At 29.5% G+C, this 16001-nt stretch overlaps 1 protein-coding gene across 1 annotated transcript; it reads left to right on the top strand.

Annotated features, from left to right (window-relative positions):
* The first annotated feature begins 1178 nt into the window (after positions 1–1178).
* LOC107878026 (DEAD-box ATP-dependent RNA helicase 53, mitochondrial) lies at positions 1179–8538 on the top strand. The gene is made up of 8 exons (XM_016724890.2): positions 1179–1764; positions 3390–3517; positions 3715–4126; positions 4213–4311; positions 4480–4704; positions 5807–5968; positions 6972–7509; positions 8198–8538. The coding sequence occupies exons 1-7, from the start codon at positions 1372–1374 to the stop codon at positions 7494–7496; spliced, it is 1944 nt and encodes a 647-aa protein (XP_016580376.1). The 5' UTR covers positions 1179–1371; the 3' UTR covers positions 7497–7509; positions 8198–8538.
* Positions 8539–16001: the final 7463 nt, after the last annotated feature.

Genomic DNA, 16001 nt, shown 5'->3' with positions numbered 1-16001 from the left:
AAATATATAACCCACCTCCCCATTTTAACACCTAATGTTCCTCAAATAATGCCTAAAATCAAGGTCATTATCAGATGTTTTTTCCATTTTGAATTATAATATTCTTCAGTTTCTTTCGAGTCTTCTTCCATTACAGTTTCTTTCGAGTCTTCTTCCGTTAACTCCATTAAAAAACACAATTTTTCGTTCGTTCAAGTCTAGAGCTTTGATGAATCATTGGTGTTTCTTCAATAATAATAGATCTTGAATTTCCACCGTCAGATCTCGAAGGACTACCTAAGTTTCTTCAATTTCTCTTCTGTGACTACCGATGCTTCCCCCAAATTTTGGAACTTTTATCGGTGCCACAACCACTGAGTTACCACCCGGAGGTCACTGTTACGTGGGTCACAACGGCCTCCATTTTTGACAATTTATGGTGGTCAGGTCAATTGCGGGAACGGTGAGTATATGGTAATGCTCCATGTATATACAATAAAGACCTAAATGCAAGCCTTAGGTACTTGTCCATTAAGATCCGCTAGTTTACGTACAACACTTGGTGGAATTTTGAAACCTGAAGGGCTACCTTGAATCCATGAGGACTTTTGGAGTTTGGGGATCCATTAATGAGGGTTGAAGATGATGATGATATTAAGAGAGATACATAAGGATGATGTATTTGGTAGAAAAGAACAAGAAGATACATCATGCGATCCTCCACCAAATATACAAAATTTATGTATCTTACTGAATATTAGGCTACAGGTACATAAGAAATGTGTTATGTTAAAAATCTACAAAAATCATGTATCGTAATGTTTTTGGTGCTACCGATACATTAGACTTATGTATTTGAACATATCTCTGTGATATTAATACTTAAGAGTTATGTATCGATACTTATATATCAGATAGTGATGCATCAAAAGTCTTGGCTACGTATTGAGATAATAAATAAAAAAATAGAATTTTACATAAATCTGAAAATAGACAATATTTTATGTAATTACATACTAAACTGTTGAGATTTATGAAAATTGTCCAAAAAAACATTCCCAATCACAAACTTTTGCTGGGCTATAACACAAGCATCCCATTCTAATAAGGCAGACAACAAACCCCCAGCCCAGCATTGTTTGGGCTCATAGTCCAGTTACTAGTTACTACTCTTCCTCTTCTTAAACCCTTCACAATACACACCCAAAAACCCTGTGGCCAAAAACATATCTCCAAGAGCCTCTGCTTTCCATAAGCCGAAGATCATAAACCCCAGGCTCCAACCAACCACCTTCATATTTTTCTGGGTTAAATCACTTGCTGTCTTTCCTCCTTTCCATAAACCCTAATTAAACCCTCCCAATTACACTACCATATTTGCATAAAGAAAAAATGAGTGGCCTTATGCTGTTGAACAAGTCTTCTTCTTCTTTACATGCCTCGAAAAGGGCCGCTCTTAATGCCCTTACCCGTTTACTCTTCTCTCCGTCCAAGTCCGGTGACAATTTCATTTCCGGAAATGCCCTCCCAACTACCCAATTTAACAGGTTTACCACTACTACCAGCACTACCGATGCTTCAAGAAATGGGAAATGGGTAGATAGTAAATATGGAGTTGGGGTTTGTCTAAGGGGGTTTCACTCCGGTAGTTATTTACAAGTTGGATATGCGGTGGCGGATTTACCAGAGGATGATGAAGGACTCGAAATATCGAAACTTGGTATATCTCAGGAGATCGTTTCTGCTTTGGCCAAAAAAGGGATTACTAAGCTCTTCCCTATTCAGGTTCAGCTATCATTTCCCTTTGGATTTTCTTTTTGTAGCTTTTACGGTATGGTAGGATTCAAAATGTTTAGCTTAGCAAATATACTCCCTCAGTCCGTCAGTCGTCCGTATTATTTTTCCGCCATCACCTTTTCCCGCCCCGCCCTGCCCGTTGATCAATCATAAATAAGAAAAGCATCTTTAGTTCTTTTTAATATACATACTACTCCGTTTGTCCATCTCTACTCATCCATGATTTCCTTGACACATCCCTTAAAGAAACATTGTAAATAAAAGGGTAATTTTACTAGATTACCTCTCGTAATTATAAGTCATATAAATGTTGGGAAATGAATAGTATTTAATAACAAGGGTAAAATAGACATAAAATGATAAGTTATTTAGACAACTACTTTTTCTGTAGTGTACAAGTAAAGATGGGCGGAAAGAGTAATTTAAAGGCAATATAAAAAAAAAAATTAATTCTATATTTATTTTGTAAATTGACAAGGGATTTGGGACAAATATTTTTAGTAATGTGGACAAGTAATATGGGACAGACTGGGTTGGCTAGGTGTAAATTTCAGTGAGTTTTGATAATCCTACTGTATTAAACAACATTATCCATGTGTTGATTGAATCAAGTTATATGGGTTAAAGAGTTGGGTATATAATGACGTCAATTGAATGATGCCATTTTCCACCAATAGAGAAACATGTTTGGAGTATGACCATCTCATCTAAGCTTAAGATACTTTTATACAGTGTTCAGGGAAGTGTGATGCAGAAAAAATCGACAAGGCTCTGCATCACGCATTAGGCGAGGCGTGAAGCTAAACGCTCGCATCATTGAAGTGAAGCGCGATTTAAAAGAAAAAAGTAGAGCATCCAAATAGTAAATAGACATAACCCTGTGATACGCCCGCTTCTGTAAGGTTGGCTCACATCAGCCACACGTAGCCATAGGGGCTCGCATCGCATTAAGCGACAATGCGAGCACATTCCTGAATACTGCTTTTATATATCTAATTTCATTGGAGAAAACATTTTTGCCATACCATTCAAACCCTTAATGTGTTTCTTGAAGTCTTTGGTTGATGAAGTTAAATATCATCTTGGGTTAACTTAGAGTTGTATGGTGTGCTCTCATGAGGTTGGTCGGCTACATTTTGTAGTAAGGCACGTAACATCTTTGTAACGGTGCAACTCTCCTATTTCCTTGCTACCTCCCACCAACACCTACCTCACAATTTTTGACCAAGGCATAAGCATATTGGATAGAAGGAAATGGCCTAATTTTATTATCCCGGCTTGAATTTTAACCCAGGTTTCCGAGGTTTTCAATAACTTCATTGACATGCTAGGAATTTTGTTCGAGGCTTAAAAAGATGGGAAAAAATCACCTAGGTTTATTGTCTTTGCGAGAATTTTAGCCCTGGCTTCAAAGGTTTTCAATTACTGGATTTACCGCTAGGCCAGACCCTTTTTGTTGCATAACACAACGCTTAACGTATCAAGATTTTCTCCTCTGAAGTCCCGTTTAGAGTGATCTGCTCACTTGTGTTTTGGCTTTTGGAATGAGCTTAGTTTAGTCACGTACTGCCTGTTTTAAGAGAGGTGACTTTAATTCTTTTTGGGTTGTGCAGAGAGCTGTTCTGGAACCAGCAATGCAAGGATCTGACATGATTGGTCGAGCTAGAACTGGAACTGGGAAGACGCTAGCGTTTGGCATTCCCATCATGGATAAGATCATTCGCTTTAACGAGAAGCATGGGTTTGTTCAGTCTGCTTTCTCTGTGGGTTTTTATATTAGTAATAGTGTAGTACAAATATGATAGCAGCATAATGTAATGATTTCCGATCTGCATTATTTGCAAGTGTTATTAAAGTTTGATTTTGAATATTTGTTGCGAATTTAAAACTTATTACAGTTGTAAAATACTAAAAATCTGCTTATTCTCTATTATGCAGGCGTGGAAGGAATCCTTTGGCTTTAGTCTTGGCACCTACAAGAGAACTTGCAAAACAAGTGGATAAAGAATTTTTCGAGTCTGCTCCTGGTTTGGATACACTGTGTGTTTATGGTGGTGTTCCCATTTCACGCCAAATGAGTTCCCTTGACAAGGGAGTAGATATCGTGGTGGGAACGCCAGGTCGGATTATTGATCTGCTGAAGAGGGGTGCTTTAAATTTGGCAGAAATCCAGTTTGTTGTTCTAGATGAAGCTGATCAAATGCTTAATGTGGGTTTTGCGGAGGATGTTGAGACCATTTTAGAAAATGTTCAACAGAAGCATCAGACACTAATGTTTTCAGCCACAATGCCCCGGTGGATACTAAGAATTACCAACAAGTTCCTGAAAAATCCACTTCACGTTGATCTTGTGAGACCAAAATGCTTTAGGATTTAATATAAATTTCCTTCTTGATTTTTGAATACCTTGGAGTCTAATTTTTCAATATATCCCAGGTAGGAGATTCCGATCAAAAACTGGCTGATGGGATTTCCTTGTTTTCAATTACTTGTGAGATTCATCAGAAACCAGCAGTTCTGGGACCTCTGATAACTGTATGGAGATACACCCCCAGGATCCTCTGTCCTACTTTATGCCCTTCATACTGTTCTAAATTGCTCTCTATTTATATCCATCAACATAATGCGAATGGTCTTTCTGCTGTCTTATTTTGTAATAATCCTTAATTTTGTGAAACTAATTGAGCCATTTCATTTCTGCAGGCGCATGCGAAAGGAGGGAAGTGCATTGTTTTTACTCAAACTAAACGTGATGCTGATAGATTGTCGTATGTAATGCAAAAGACTTTCAGATGTGAAGCCTTGCATGGGGATATCTCACAAACCCAGAGGGAGAGAACTCTATCAGGTTTTCGCCAAGGTCAATTCAATGTGTTGGTGGCCACTGATGTTGCTGCACGAGGACTTGATGTACCTAATGTTGATCTGGTTGGTCTTTTATTCTCGCACTTGTGATTTTAGGTTCAATGATCACGGCATTCTTTTCTTTCATCTGCACTTTCCAACAATAGAGCAGACGGCATATATCCTAAAAACCATCTGTTAGAACCCGTGGATCAACAAACCAACAGCATCATATGTAATCGAAGGGGTTCGGTGGAGGTTGCATTCTGAAATAGCAACCTTGCCTGATCCTTCATGTTTACTCAATGCAACTTTACTTGTATGTTGGCTAAGCAATTTCTCCACTTTTCCTCTCCTTTAAAACTCTTTTTTTTTTTTTTTTTTTTGAAACTGGTAAATATATACTTTGAAACTCTTTTGTAGGTCTTTACATGGTCTATGTGAGACGTTACATATCTCTAATGCGTTTGTCACTAGAGAAAACAGAAGAATCCAAAAGTAGCACTCTTTTCTATATATTTGAAACAATAGTATATTAGCAGGGGTGAAGCTATGCAGAACCAAGAGGATTCCATTGATCTTCTTCATCAGAAATTACACCATGCAAATAGAAGAATAAGTTCATTAATTATACACAGACTATTGAATCCCTTTGAATTAAAGGAATATTTCAGTTTAATGGAAAATGAGTTTAAAATTTGCTTTGGATCATAGATTTACTCCCAAATGTGGTGGTGTTGTAATTTTTTGAATTCCCTGCATAAATACCTGGCTCACTGTATATATGTACAAACTGATGCTGTTCTACAATATAACTTTAAGCATGCGGTCGGTCCTATACAATGCATGTGTTGTTAATTATTGAATCATATATGCTGTCTGGAGCTTTTTACCTAAATCATGATGTCTGAAATTTTCTAGAGGGAACAAATACTTGAAACCGGTTCTTGGTTGGTGGATCAAGTCTACTGTATGCCAAGTTAATTTAATATTGGAAAATAAATTCGTAAATGAAATAGGGTGTGGCCAAAAGTATGTAAGATGCTTCTGAGGACATCTCTTCTTTGTATGCCTGACGACACTAATTGGGTATAATGCAAAGTTTCTGGGTATCGAGTCTCTTCAATTGCAGTCTGCTTTGTTTTGTTTTTCTTGCTGAAGTTGAAGTAGATAATTTGCTGATCAGGTGGTACATTATGAGCTTCCAAACTCATCAGAGATCTTTGTTCATCGATCTGGTCGAACTGGGCGTGCTGGGAAGAAAGGAAGTGCAATTTTGATATATTCTTCAAGCCAACATAGGGATGTGAAAGGTATTGAACGTGATGTGGGATGCAGATTTATCGAGGTAAGACTGCTAATATAGGTGCTTTTACTTTTTGATTGTCCTTCTATTCATATTTTACCAACATTGTCATTTGTGATGGCACTGATAAATGTGAACCTCAGGTGGAGAAAAAAGCTTTATGCTCGAAAAGTCTTAAATCTATAACTGCTATATGAGTTGCAACTGCTGTAACTAATTAGTGCTAAAGGGATGATGTTTACTTATGCATTCCTTCATTTTCATGGTGTCCAAAAAGTTGAATTGTTTGATCAAAGATCATAAATTCTTGCCACCAAATATTTTATGATTGCAGTAAATAAAATTGCAATGCAGTGTTTTACTTTGATGATTCAGAAATTTTCGGTCTTCTTTTCACTTACTGTTACTACTACTTATGAGGATATCTCTCAATAATTTCAATGTAGTAACTCAAGAAGATATCTTTGCCTTGGTGCCTAATGAAATCATATCACATAAAATGGGATGTTGAGGATAGTTTAGTTGGAAATTGTAAATGGATGTAGTTAGGTCTAGCTACCCCTTTTTTTCCTTATAAAAAAAGAATACTCGTGTATACAGACTGAAGTTTGTACTATATCTCATGTCTTTGAAGTAGTTCTTTTTGTGTGATGTGTCATTTACTTCTTGGAGCACAATTTCTCACTCTCAAGATCTTTTTTGTTTTGCCCTTTTGTTGAGCGTGTGACAAGTGGGGTGGAATCATTATTTCTTTGAGGTTCAAATTCAGTGATTTTCTATGTCCTGTCACTATTTTCATTGATCTAGATGGTTCCTAATTGAATTAATGTTGAATCGTGAGAATATATATATGGACTGGAGTGAAGCTTAAAATGAAGCAGCTTATAGTTGGCTCCAGCAATTGTTTAATTTTTTCAATTATCACAATACTCCTGTTCTTACTTGGCCAAATTAGTTGAATTGTAAGGGTAGTTGTGGCCAAGGTTATTTTCTTATGTTCTCATCTTGTCAAATTATCTTATTTTCATGTATTTGGTGAAAAAAGCTTCCAAAGATAGAAGTAGAGGGTGGAGCAACAGACATGTTCAGTGACATGCGTGGAGGCGGCAGCGGCTTTGGCTCTTATGGAGGAAGGGGAGGTGGTCGGTTTGGTGATTCGGGTTCAGGTCGCTCTGGTGGCTATGGTAATTTTGGCAGCAGGTCTGCTGGACAAGGTGGATATTCTGGTCGAACAGGTGGATCTGGTTTTGGACGATCAGGGGGTAGCTTTGGTGGATCAAGCTCAGGTCGCTCGGGGAATTTTGGTGGTGATCGTCAGGGAGGATTCGGTAATTTTGGTGGTTCAGATCGTAGTGGCGGTTTTGGAAGCTTTGGAAGTTCAAATCGGACAGGTGGCTTTGGAAACTTCGAGAGTTCAAACCGCTCAACTGGATTTGGAGGATTTGGTTCAGGCCGCTCTAGTGGATTTGGTGATTCGCGTTCTGACAATGAAAATCGTTCAAACCGTTTTGATGGCTTTGGAGATGGCAAGGCTAGTGGTGACCACGGATCTGGAAAGAAATATTTCTAGTTCTTTCTGTAAGGCAAGTTCCGTGTTCTCCACTTATGAATTTGATGTTCTCATCCATATGGTGATTGATAATTCTCCACTTATTCCTACTCATATACAAAATTATTAAGCTGGACTTACTAATACTACAACAATGACAATAACAATAACAATCATATATGCACCAACAACTGAACAAAGAGGTTGGAAAATAGGAAATAAAAGGTTGTCTTTGATTTATAATAAGACATAGAAGCTTGAGTCTTAAGTTTTAAAAAAAAAGAAGTTTTGGGTCTTTGATATATCAAGCATGTGTGGCTAATCTGTTATACGGTGTCATGCGTGTGCTTTATAGTTTGCCCCTGTAATAATGGTGGTCTGGATTTGAAATTAAATTTCAGCTATAAAACCTTTCTAAAGATGCCTGCTGTCAAAAGGATATGAAACATCTTAGAACGGAGCGACTGTTATAAAGGATATTACGGTCAACTCACAATTGTCTTCCAGATGTAAAATATGTAGTGTTTATCCCACTTTGATTGGTTTGTTGAAAGTCCCATTTGTTTTTTATCCCCCTTTGATTGGTTTTGTTGAAAGTCTCATTTGTTTTATATAAAATGTGAATGGAAACTCCACACTTTGTCCTGCAATGTCCATCGTAAGAGGTAGGATTTGGCCCTAGGATTGTGATTTTGATGTAATGCACTGGTTTGTTTAAACAGGCGTGGACAATGTGAATATGGCTATTAGCAATAACCATGAAGGGACGAATGCGTGACTGATATCCAATTTGTGCTAGCATGTGTTGATTATCAGGCTGTGTTTAGAGTTGCGGTAGCTCCAGATAAAATTACGACTCAAATGCTATACTTAGAATTTCATGAGAAAAAACATTTAGTATCCACTTGGTACCACCTGTGTAATCCAGATAAAATTACGACTCAAATGTTTTACTTAGAATTTCATGAGAAAAACCATTTAATATCCACTTGGTACCACCTGTGTAATCTTTAGCTATCAAGAACGCCGTTCTGTTTTTCCCATTTATATTGTTTCTTGGTCATATTTTTTGTCTCAAGCTTTATATAAAGTTGCGACACCCAAGCTATTGATTGAAATTCTGCAGTATGCAGTGACAGTTTAGTTATTTTACTGCATCAGTATTTCTTTTTGGATCAATGTATATAGGATGTTTCTCATTTCAGTAATAGATAAGGGTGCCACAGAAACTTTGGCGGGCGTTTATGTTTGATGTTTTGAATGTGAAATGTTAAGGGCCCGTTTGGATAGGCTGAAAAAAAGTGGCCTTTGAAAAGTTCTTTAAAAGTGACTTTGAAGGGGTTGAACTTATTTTTAAAATAAATATTTATGTGTTTGGATAAAAGTGCTGAAATTGAAAAAAAGTTGTTGACGTGTTTGGTAAGTAAGTGTTGTTAAGCACTTTTTTTCGTCAAAATATCTTTAAAAGTGTTAACAATATGTAAAGCTAATTATTATTAATTTTTATTTTTAAAATGATTCAAATTAAAATTAATATATATATTTTTAATTCAGTTTAAATATATATATATATATATATATATATATATATATATATATATATATAATTTCATAAATGACTATTAAATTTTTTTTTACAAAAAATTAAATTATTTAATGCTCGATATTTATTTTGAAACCCTTATTAATTTAAATTCATACTCATTCTTATTAGGGATGGAATTAGAATTTTGAATTAAAAATATTTAAGATAAAAAACATTTCGAAAAAATAGGTTTATCAATTTTTTTTAGATAAAAAATAGATTTTCTTGAAAGGAAAAGACAAACAAACAAAAGAAAATGAAAAATACAGCACCCCAGCAAGCTACTACGTATACTTAAAAAAAATATATATATTAAGTTAAAATATATTAATATAAAATTATTATTGTTTGTTTAAAAATATTATTATAACTTTTTTACGTATTGAATTAAAATATTATTAATATAAAATACTTAAAAATATTATCGTTTACTTGAATATTATTAGTTATTTTAGTAAAATATATATTGTTACAAAAAATATAATTTAATATAATATAAAAAATTGAATTAAAAAAAGGTTAATCGTTATAAAAATTGCTATGGATCATGAATGTTATAATGAAAATGTTACAAGAGGATAATTTTAGAATAAGTGAAAATTATAAGGGATACAAAAGTCATTCACTTGATTAATTTTCAATGAATTATAAGCTAAAAAAAAAAATAAGACTGGCCAACTTTCAGCTTTTGGCTTTAAAAAGTCAAAATTGACTTTTTTAAGCAATTATAAATTGTCAAACACTTTCAAAAGCAAAAAATGACGTAAAACAAACACCCTCTTAAGTTTGTTATTTTTGTTTATAAGCCCAAAACAAATACTCTTCGTTATATGCTTTTACATTTTATAAAGGGGAAAGGACATAAATAGTACTCCGGATGAAACTATTGATATATTGAATTTTAAATTCACTTTCTAGCCATTTGCTGACAGTTTTATATAATATTGATATAAATTTAATAGGTTTTTCTATTATAGTTGCTATTAGTTTTTCGATTTCAAATTTTGTAGGTATTTTTTCTAAATTAAACTTATGGTTTAAATACTGAATTTTTCTGTCAATTTCTACTTCTTGAGACTTAAGATAATCTAAATTTTGTTCTATCTTATCCAGTGTCTTGGGTTCTTATTATACTATTATCTTTTTCCTGAATTTTTTCGCTTAAATTTATTAGAAAGTCTATTATTGTATTATATTGTTTATCTTCCGAATGTAAAATATGTTCTCCTTGATTAAAATTACACTTTATGGTAGAATTATTTTTTAATATTCGGTATTTCTTTTCAGGTTGGAAACTGAGATCTAGGTAATCGAGATGTTTTAATGAAGCTATCTTGTTTATCCTAGGTGGTTTAGGTTAAGGTATTTTTTACTTAGCTTAGTTTGATATCTCAATCTATTATTTGTATAGGTTATATCCAAGTCTACTTCTTGTATATTTTCTATTAACCTAGATTTTTCGCTAATTAATGCTTTTTTATAATAGTTAGATGTTATGGTAATTATTTCGTCTGTTTCCTTAAAGTTTAAAATATCTGTTTCTAGATTTCTTATTTCTTTCTTTAACAGCTCTAATCTTTCTACGAATTGTTTTCGAATCTTTACAAGTTGATGTTTGTATATGAATTCTCTATAATATTGTTGTTGTATTTGCCTTATGACCTCAATATATCTTATTGGCATTTATTATCCTAGCTGATAAGCTTTTTTGTTTATGCGTTCTCTAAGCCACTTTATGGCTGAAATACTATTTTCTAAATCTCTCTCACAACCTTGTATCTCCCAATTTACTGCACTTAATAAGTCGTTATAATAGCTTGTACGAATTCTTTTAACTGTTAATAACCTTAGTAACCTTTTTTGACCTTCTTCTAAATTATGTAGTTTAGTTAATATGTTGTTTCTTTTTCTGATTTCTCTGTATAAGTAAAAATACATACACCTTATATCTTGGAAAGATCTATATTTTTTCATAAAACTTTGCGAGTTAGTAGGTAATGTTCCTATATATATATATATATATATATATATATATATATATATATATATATATATATATATATATATAATATGCATTTATATTCTATATAACAATAATACAATATTTATTCATAAATTTGTTGCTCTATTTTTTTCAAGAACTGTATCAGTATGATATATGAACTGTATCAATATGATATATAAACTGTGTCTGAACTACATGGGTCAAAATGATTCAAACTATGAAATTGTTATAACGTGAAGATTATTTAGCCGACTGGCTATTTTTTAATAAAATATCATATGTTGGTCATTTGTTTTAAAAATAGTCAGTGGGTGTCCTTTTCTCTTTTATACAAGGCTCCCTCAAATCCCTACAAGCAGGAACAGTAAGTTATTTATATTTGTATTTTATAGTTTATGTGTGTATTTGTATGTATTTTATTGTTTGTATTTGCATTTGTATTTTACATTTCACAACATTATTCTTATTAATATTTTATACAATTCATACTATTTTTTAAAGAATTATTTTGTATTTGTATTTTATTGTTGACTGTATATTGAATTGTTTTTAGTGATTTTATTTTATTTTATTTGTATTTGTATTCTATTTTGGTCGACACACTTGTATCTTTAAAGAATTATTTTGTATTTTGAGTTAACCACATATTGTATTTATATTTGTAATTTCATTTATTCGTTTTTGAATTTGTAGTTGACTGTACCATTTGTATTTTTAAATAATTAAAAAGAATTGATATTTTTTTTATGAACACTTGTGTTTATATTTGTTGATACGGATTGTATGTTATTGATACAAATTGAACAATACAAATGATAAATTATACAAATATGAATATTACATTTATAATGATACATGTTTACAAATATAAATGATAAATTTGATATGCAAATATTAACAATATATTTGTATTATAAATTTGACATGCAAATATTAACAATATATTCGTATTAAATGATATATCACATATTTGTATATCTTAGATTCAAGAAAATACAATTAATATATAACTTGTTTATATACAAACACTCAGATAAACTGTACATGTTTACGGCTAAACTATTCAAATATAATAATAAATTTATTTAAAATATATAATTTGATACAAATAAATATAAAATGTAAAAGCACATAAATATAAAATACAACAACAAAAAAACAAAAAAAAATGAGAAAAGAGTACAAAAAATTGAAAAGGAAAAAAATGAAATAAGAAGGAAAGAATGACAAAAAAAAAAGGGCGGGGGGGGGGGGATAAAACGAAATAATAAATTAATTAAAAAACTACAAAAAGAAAAATGCAAATAAAAAAGAAACAGTATAAAAACAAAAAAAAAATGGAAAAAGAAACTAAATTGTTAGTTGTATTTTTTTGTTTCATTACATTTTTTGGGGGCAAAAAGGATCTACATTTTTTTAAATAATTAAAGACAATTGTATAGAAACAATATAATTGTTGTATAGAATATGTATATGTACTAGATATGCATGGCTTGTGCTAGTACGGGCTCAATATATATTTTTTTATTTCAACTTATGTGATATAAATAGAAATTAGATAATTAATCATTAAAATAATTTAAAATTTTAATTATTGTGATTTGTAATATTTTTTCTTCTATTTCAATTTAACTGACAATAATATAATTTTGAGATCCAGGCAAATATTTTATATTTTTAAAATTGTTAATTATCTGATTTATAATATTTTTTACATAATTTTTTAATAAGATATGAATATTTTCTTCATCCCAATTTATGCTGTACAGATAAATTTTGGCAATCAGTCAATTTTTTAATTATTTTTGTTAATTATTGTTATTTACAGTACTTTTTATTTCATTTTCAAATAATATATATGTTGCTTTATACCTTCTTTTGTCCTGTCCCAATTTATATGACACTAATATAATTTTGATAGTCAATCAAATTTTTTATGTTGACATGTCATTTTGTTATTCTTAATTTTCTGATACATAAATGACTTATAATAAGAGGTGGTATAGTAAAAACATCGTTTGAAGGACGACAATTTAATTTAAAATATCAAGAGTTAATTTCTCATTTTATGTCTATTTTATCTTTTTTATTAAATATTATTTATTTTCCTAATACCTAGATGACTGATAATAATTAATTAAGAGCGATTGATTATGTTACTCCTATAAAAATTAACATAGTTTTATCATATCTAATAGTAATCAGCGATAACTTACCAAAAGTAATATATTAATTAAATACGAGATGTTACATTTGCATATACAAAATATGATATTATTAAATATTATTGACTAGTGTATTATGTTTATCTCTTACAATTTGATACATGTTGACTTTATTACTTACTTGATACGAAATATCTCTTACAATTTGATACAAAATATCTTTATTACTTTTTTACTTGATACATATTGACCCAATTTATTTTATTAAATTAAACTTATTGATTTTGTACTTTAAAATTTTAAAGTTAAATTTAAATACTAATATTTTTATATAAGAAAAAAATAATTTTAAAATTTTAATTTACTAAAATAAATACATAAAAAATAATTTTGAATATAAAAGTCAATTGAAATAATAAAATTAATTTACTTCAAATATTTAGTTGCAATTAATTAAGATAAAATTATTATATTATTAAATTACTTAAATTTAAGATGCTATATTTTGCATATACAAAATATAATATTATTAAACATTATTCGATAGTGCATTATGTTTATCTCTCACAATAATAAAATTTATTATATATTTTTCTTTATTTTTTTTACTTGATACATATTGACCCAACACAAATCTTAAGAAAATATTCATTAGAAATTTATTTTATTAAATTAAATTTATTAATTTTGTACTTTAAAAATTAAAATTAAGTTTCAATATTAGTATTTCCATATAAGAAAAAAATAATTTTAAAATTTAAATTTACTAAAATAAATAAGTAAAAAAATAATAATTTTGAATATAAAAGTCAATTAAAATAATAAAATTAATTTACTTCAAATATTTAGTTGCAATTAATTAAGATAAAATTATTATATTATTAAATTAATTAAATTTAAGATGTTATTTTTTGCATATATAAAATATGATATTATTAAACATTATTGGATAGTGCATTATGTTTATCTCTCACGATAATAAAATTTTGTTATATATTTTTCTTTATTTCATTTTTACTTGATACATATTGACCCAATACAAATCTTAAGAAAATATTCATTAAGAATTTATTTTATTAAATTAAATTTATTAATTTTATGCTTTAAAAATTTAAAGTTAAGTTTAAATATAAGTATTTTCATATAAGAAAAAAATAATTTTAAAATTTAAATTTACTAAAATAAATGAGTGAAAAACTAATTTTGAATATAAAAGTCAATTAAAATAATAAAATTAATTTATTTTAAATATTTAGTTGCAATTAATTAATATAAAATTATTACATTATGAAATTACTTAAATTTTTATAATTTAAATTAAATCTATTCAAAGTTGGAAAGTACTGTAGGACCCACACATCATTATATATAAGCATATTTAAATGCATGTATTTTTGTTCTCTTGCTGTTTCTTTTTATAACGTTATCTTAATTATTTTCTTTTGTAAAAAAAAAAACAAACACGTCATAAGTCTGTATCTTTTTATTGTTGATAAATTTTATTAGTATATGCTTGATAAATTTTCTTCTGATATAATAGTAAATTATGTTTACCCCCTGCGAAGGTAAAATCTTATTAGGAATTTACGCCGACTTAATAAATATTTTTAAATTTTTTTACTTGGTCCATATATGATTTGACACAGATCTTAAAAATATTTATTATAAATTTATTTTACTAAACTAATTTTATTAATATGCTTTGAAAATCTAAATTTGACATTTAGTATTTAATATAGTAACTTAATCACAAGATTAATTTTAGAAGAAAATGATAATTTTTTCTTAATTTACTAAAATATATTAAAAAAAATTATTTTTATTATAAGAGACAAATTAACAATAAATATATATGACATTTATTACTTTTAAAATTTAATTATAATAATTAATATAAATTATAATTTGTTTAAACTTACTTAATTATATTAAAATTATAAAAGCTATTTAAACATGCATAAAAAATTGGAACAAAAATTAGAATTATTTTTTTATCCCATAAAAAAATACATAAGGTATTTGCACTACTCCCATAAAAGTTAGTCCACCGTGTGGAAATATTACATCACATGGGGATAAAATTGGTATTAAGAGAAAATTGGGTGATTATTTTGTCATTAGACATTTATGTTCCTTTTCTTTAAGTTGTAGTACAATCCAACAATGCACAAGATTTTTTTTAAATTGATAATAATGTCCTTAGATAAAAATGGCTCTTCTTATATATAATAATAAGATATATATAAAAATTATATATAATGTATATAAATTTGTTTATGAATGATTATTGCAACTAAAAATTGTATAGGATGTATATAGAATTTATATATAATGTGTATAGAAACTGTATAGTTGTTGTATAAAATATGTATATCTATAAGATATATATAGAAACTATATATAATGCATATAGAAACTGTATAGTTGTTGTATAAATATGTATCTGAATGATTATTATAGCTAAAATTTATATAGGATGTATATAGAACTGTATAATTGTTTGTATGATGTGTATGGAAATTGTACCATTGATTGTATAAAATGTGTATATATACGTATTGTGTATAGAAAATGTATAACTATTATATAAAATATGTATTTATATTCAATATTAAAGATACATGCATTTGATGTCAAATATTATATTAAAAGAACAATAATTTATTTTTTTTTGTGCAAAATATAGTTCATTCATTAGAGATTAGGGAGGAATAGAGTTACACCCCTTCCAGTTGAAGGAGTCAAAAATAGATTGTTCGGGGCCACATCCC

The sequence above is a fragment of the Capsicum annuum genome, chromosome 7, assembly GCF_002878395.1.
Source record: "Capsicum annuum cultivar UCD-10X-F1 chromosome 7, UCD10Xv1.1, whole genome shotgun sequence".
In the NCBI taxonomy this organism is placed as follows: Eukaryota; Viridiplantae; Streptophyta; class Magnoliopsida; order Solanales; family Solanaceae; genus Capsicum; species Capsicum annuum.
The sequence above is the reverse complement of the archived record's forward strand: the minus strand, read 5'-3'. Positions and strand labels throughout refer to the sequence as shown.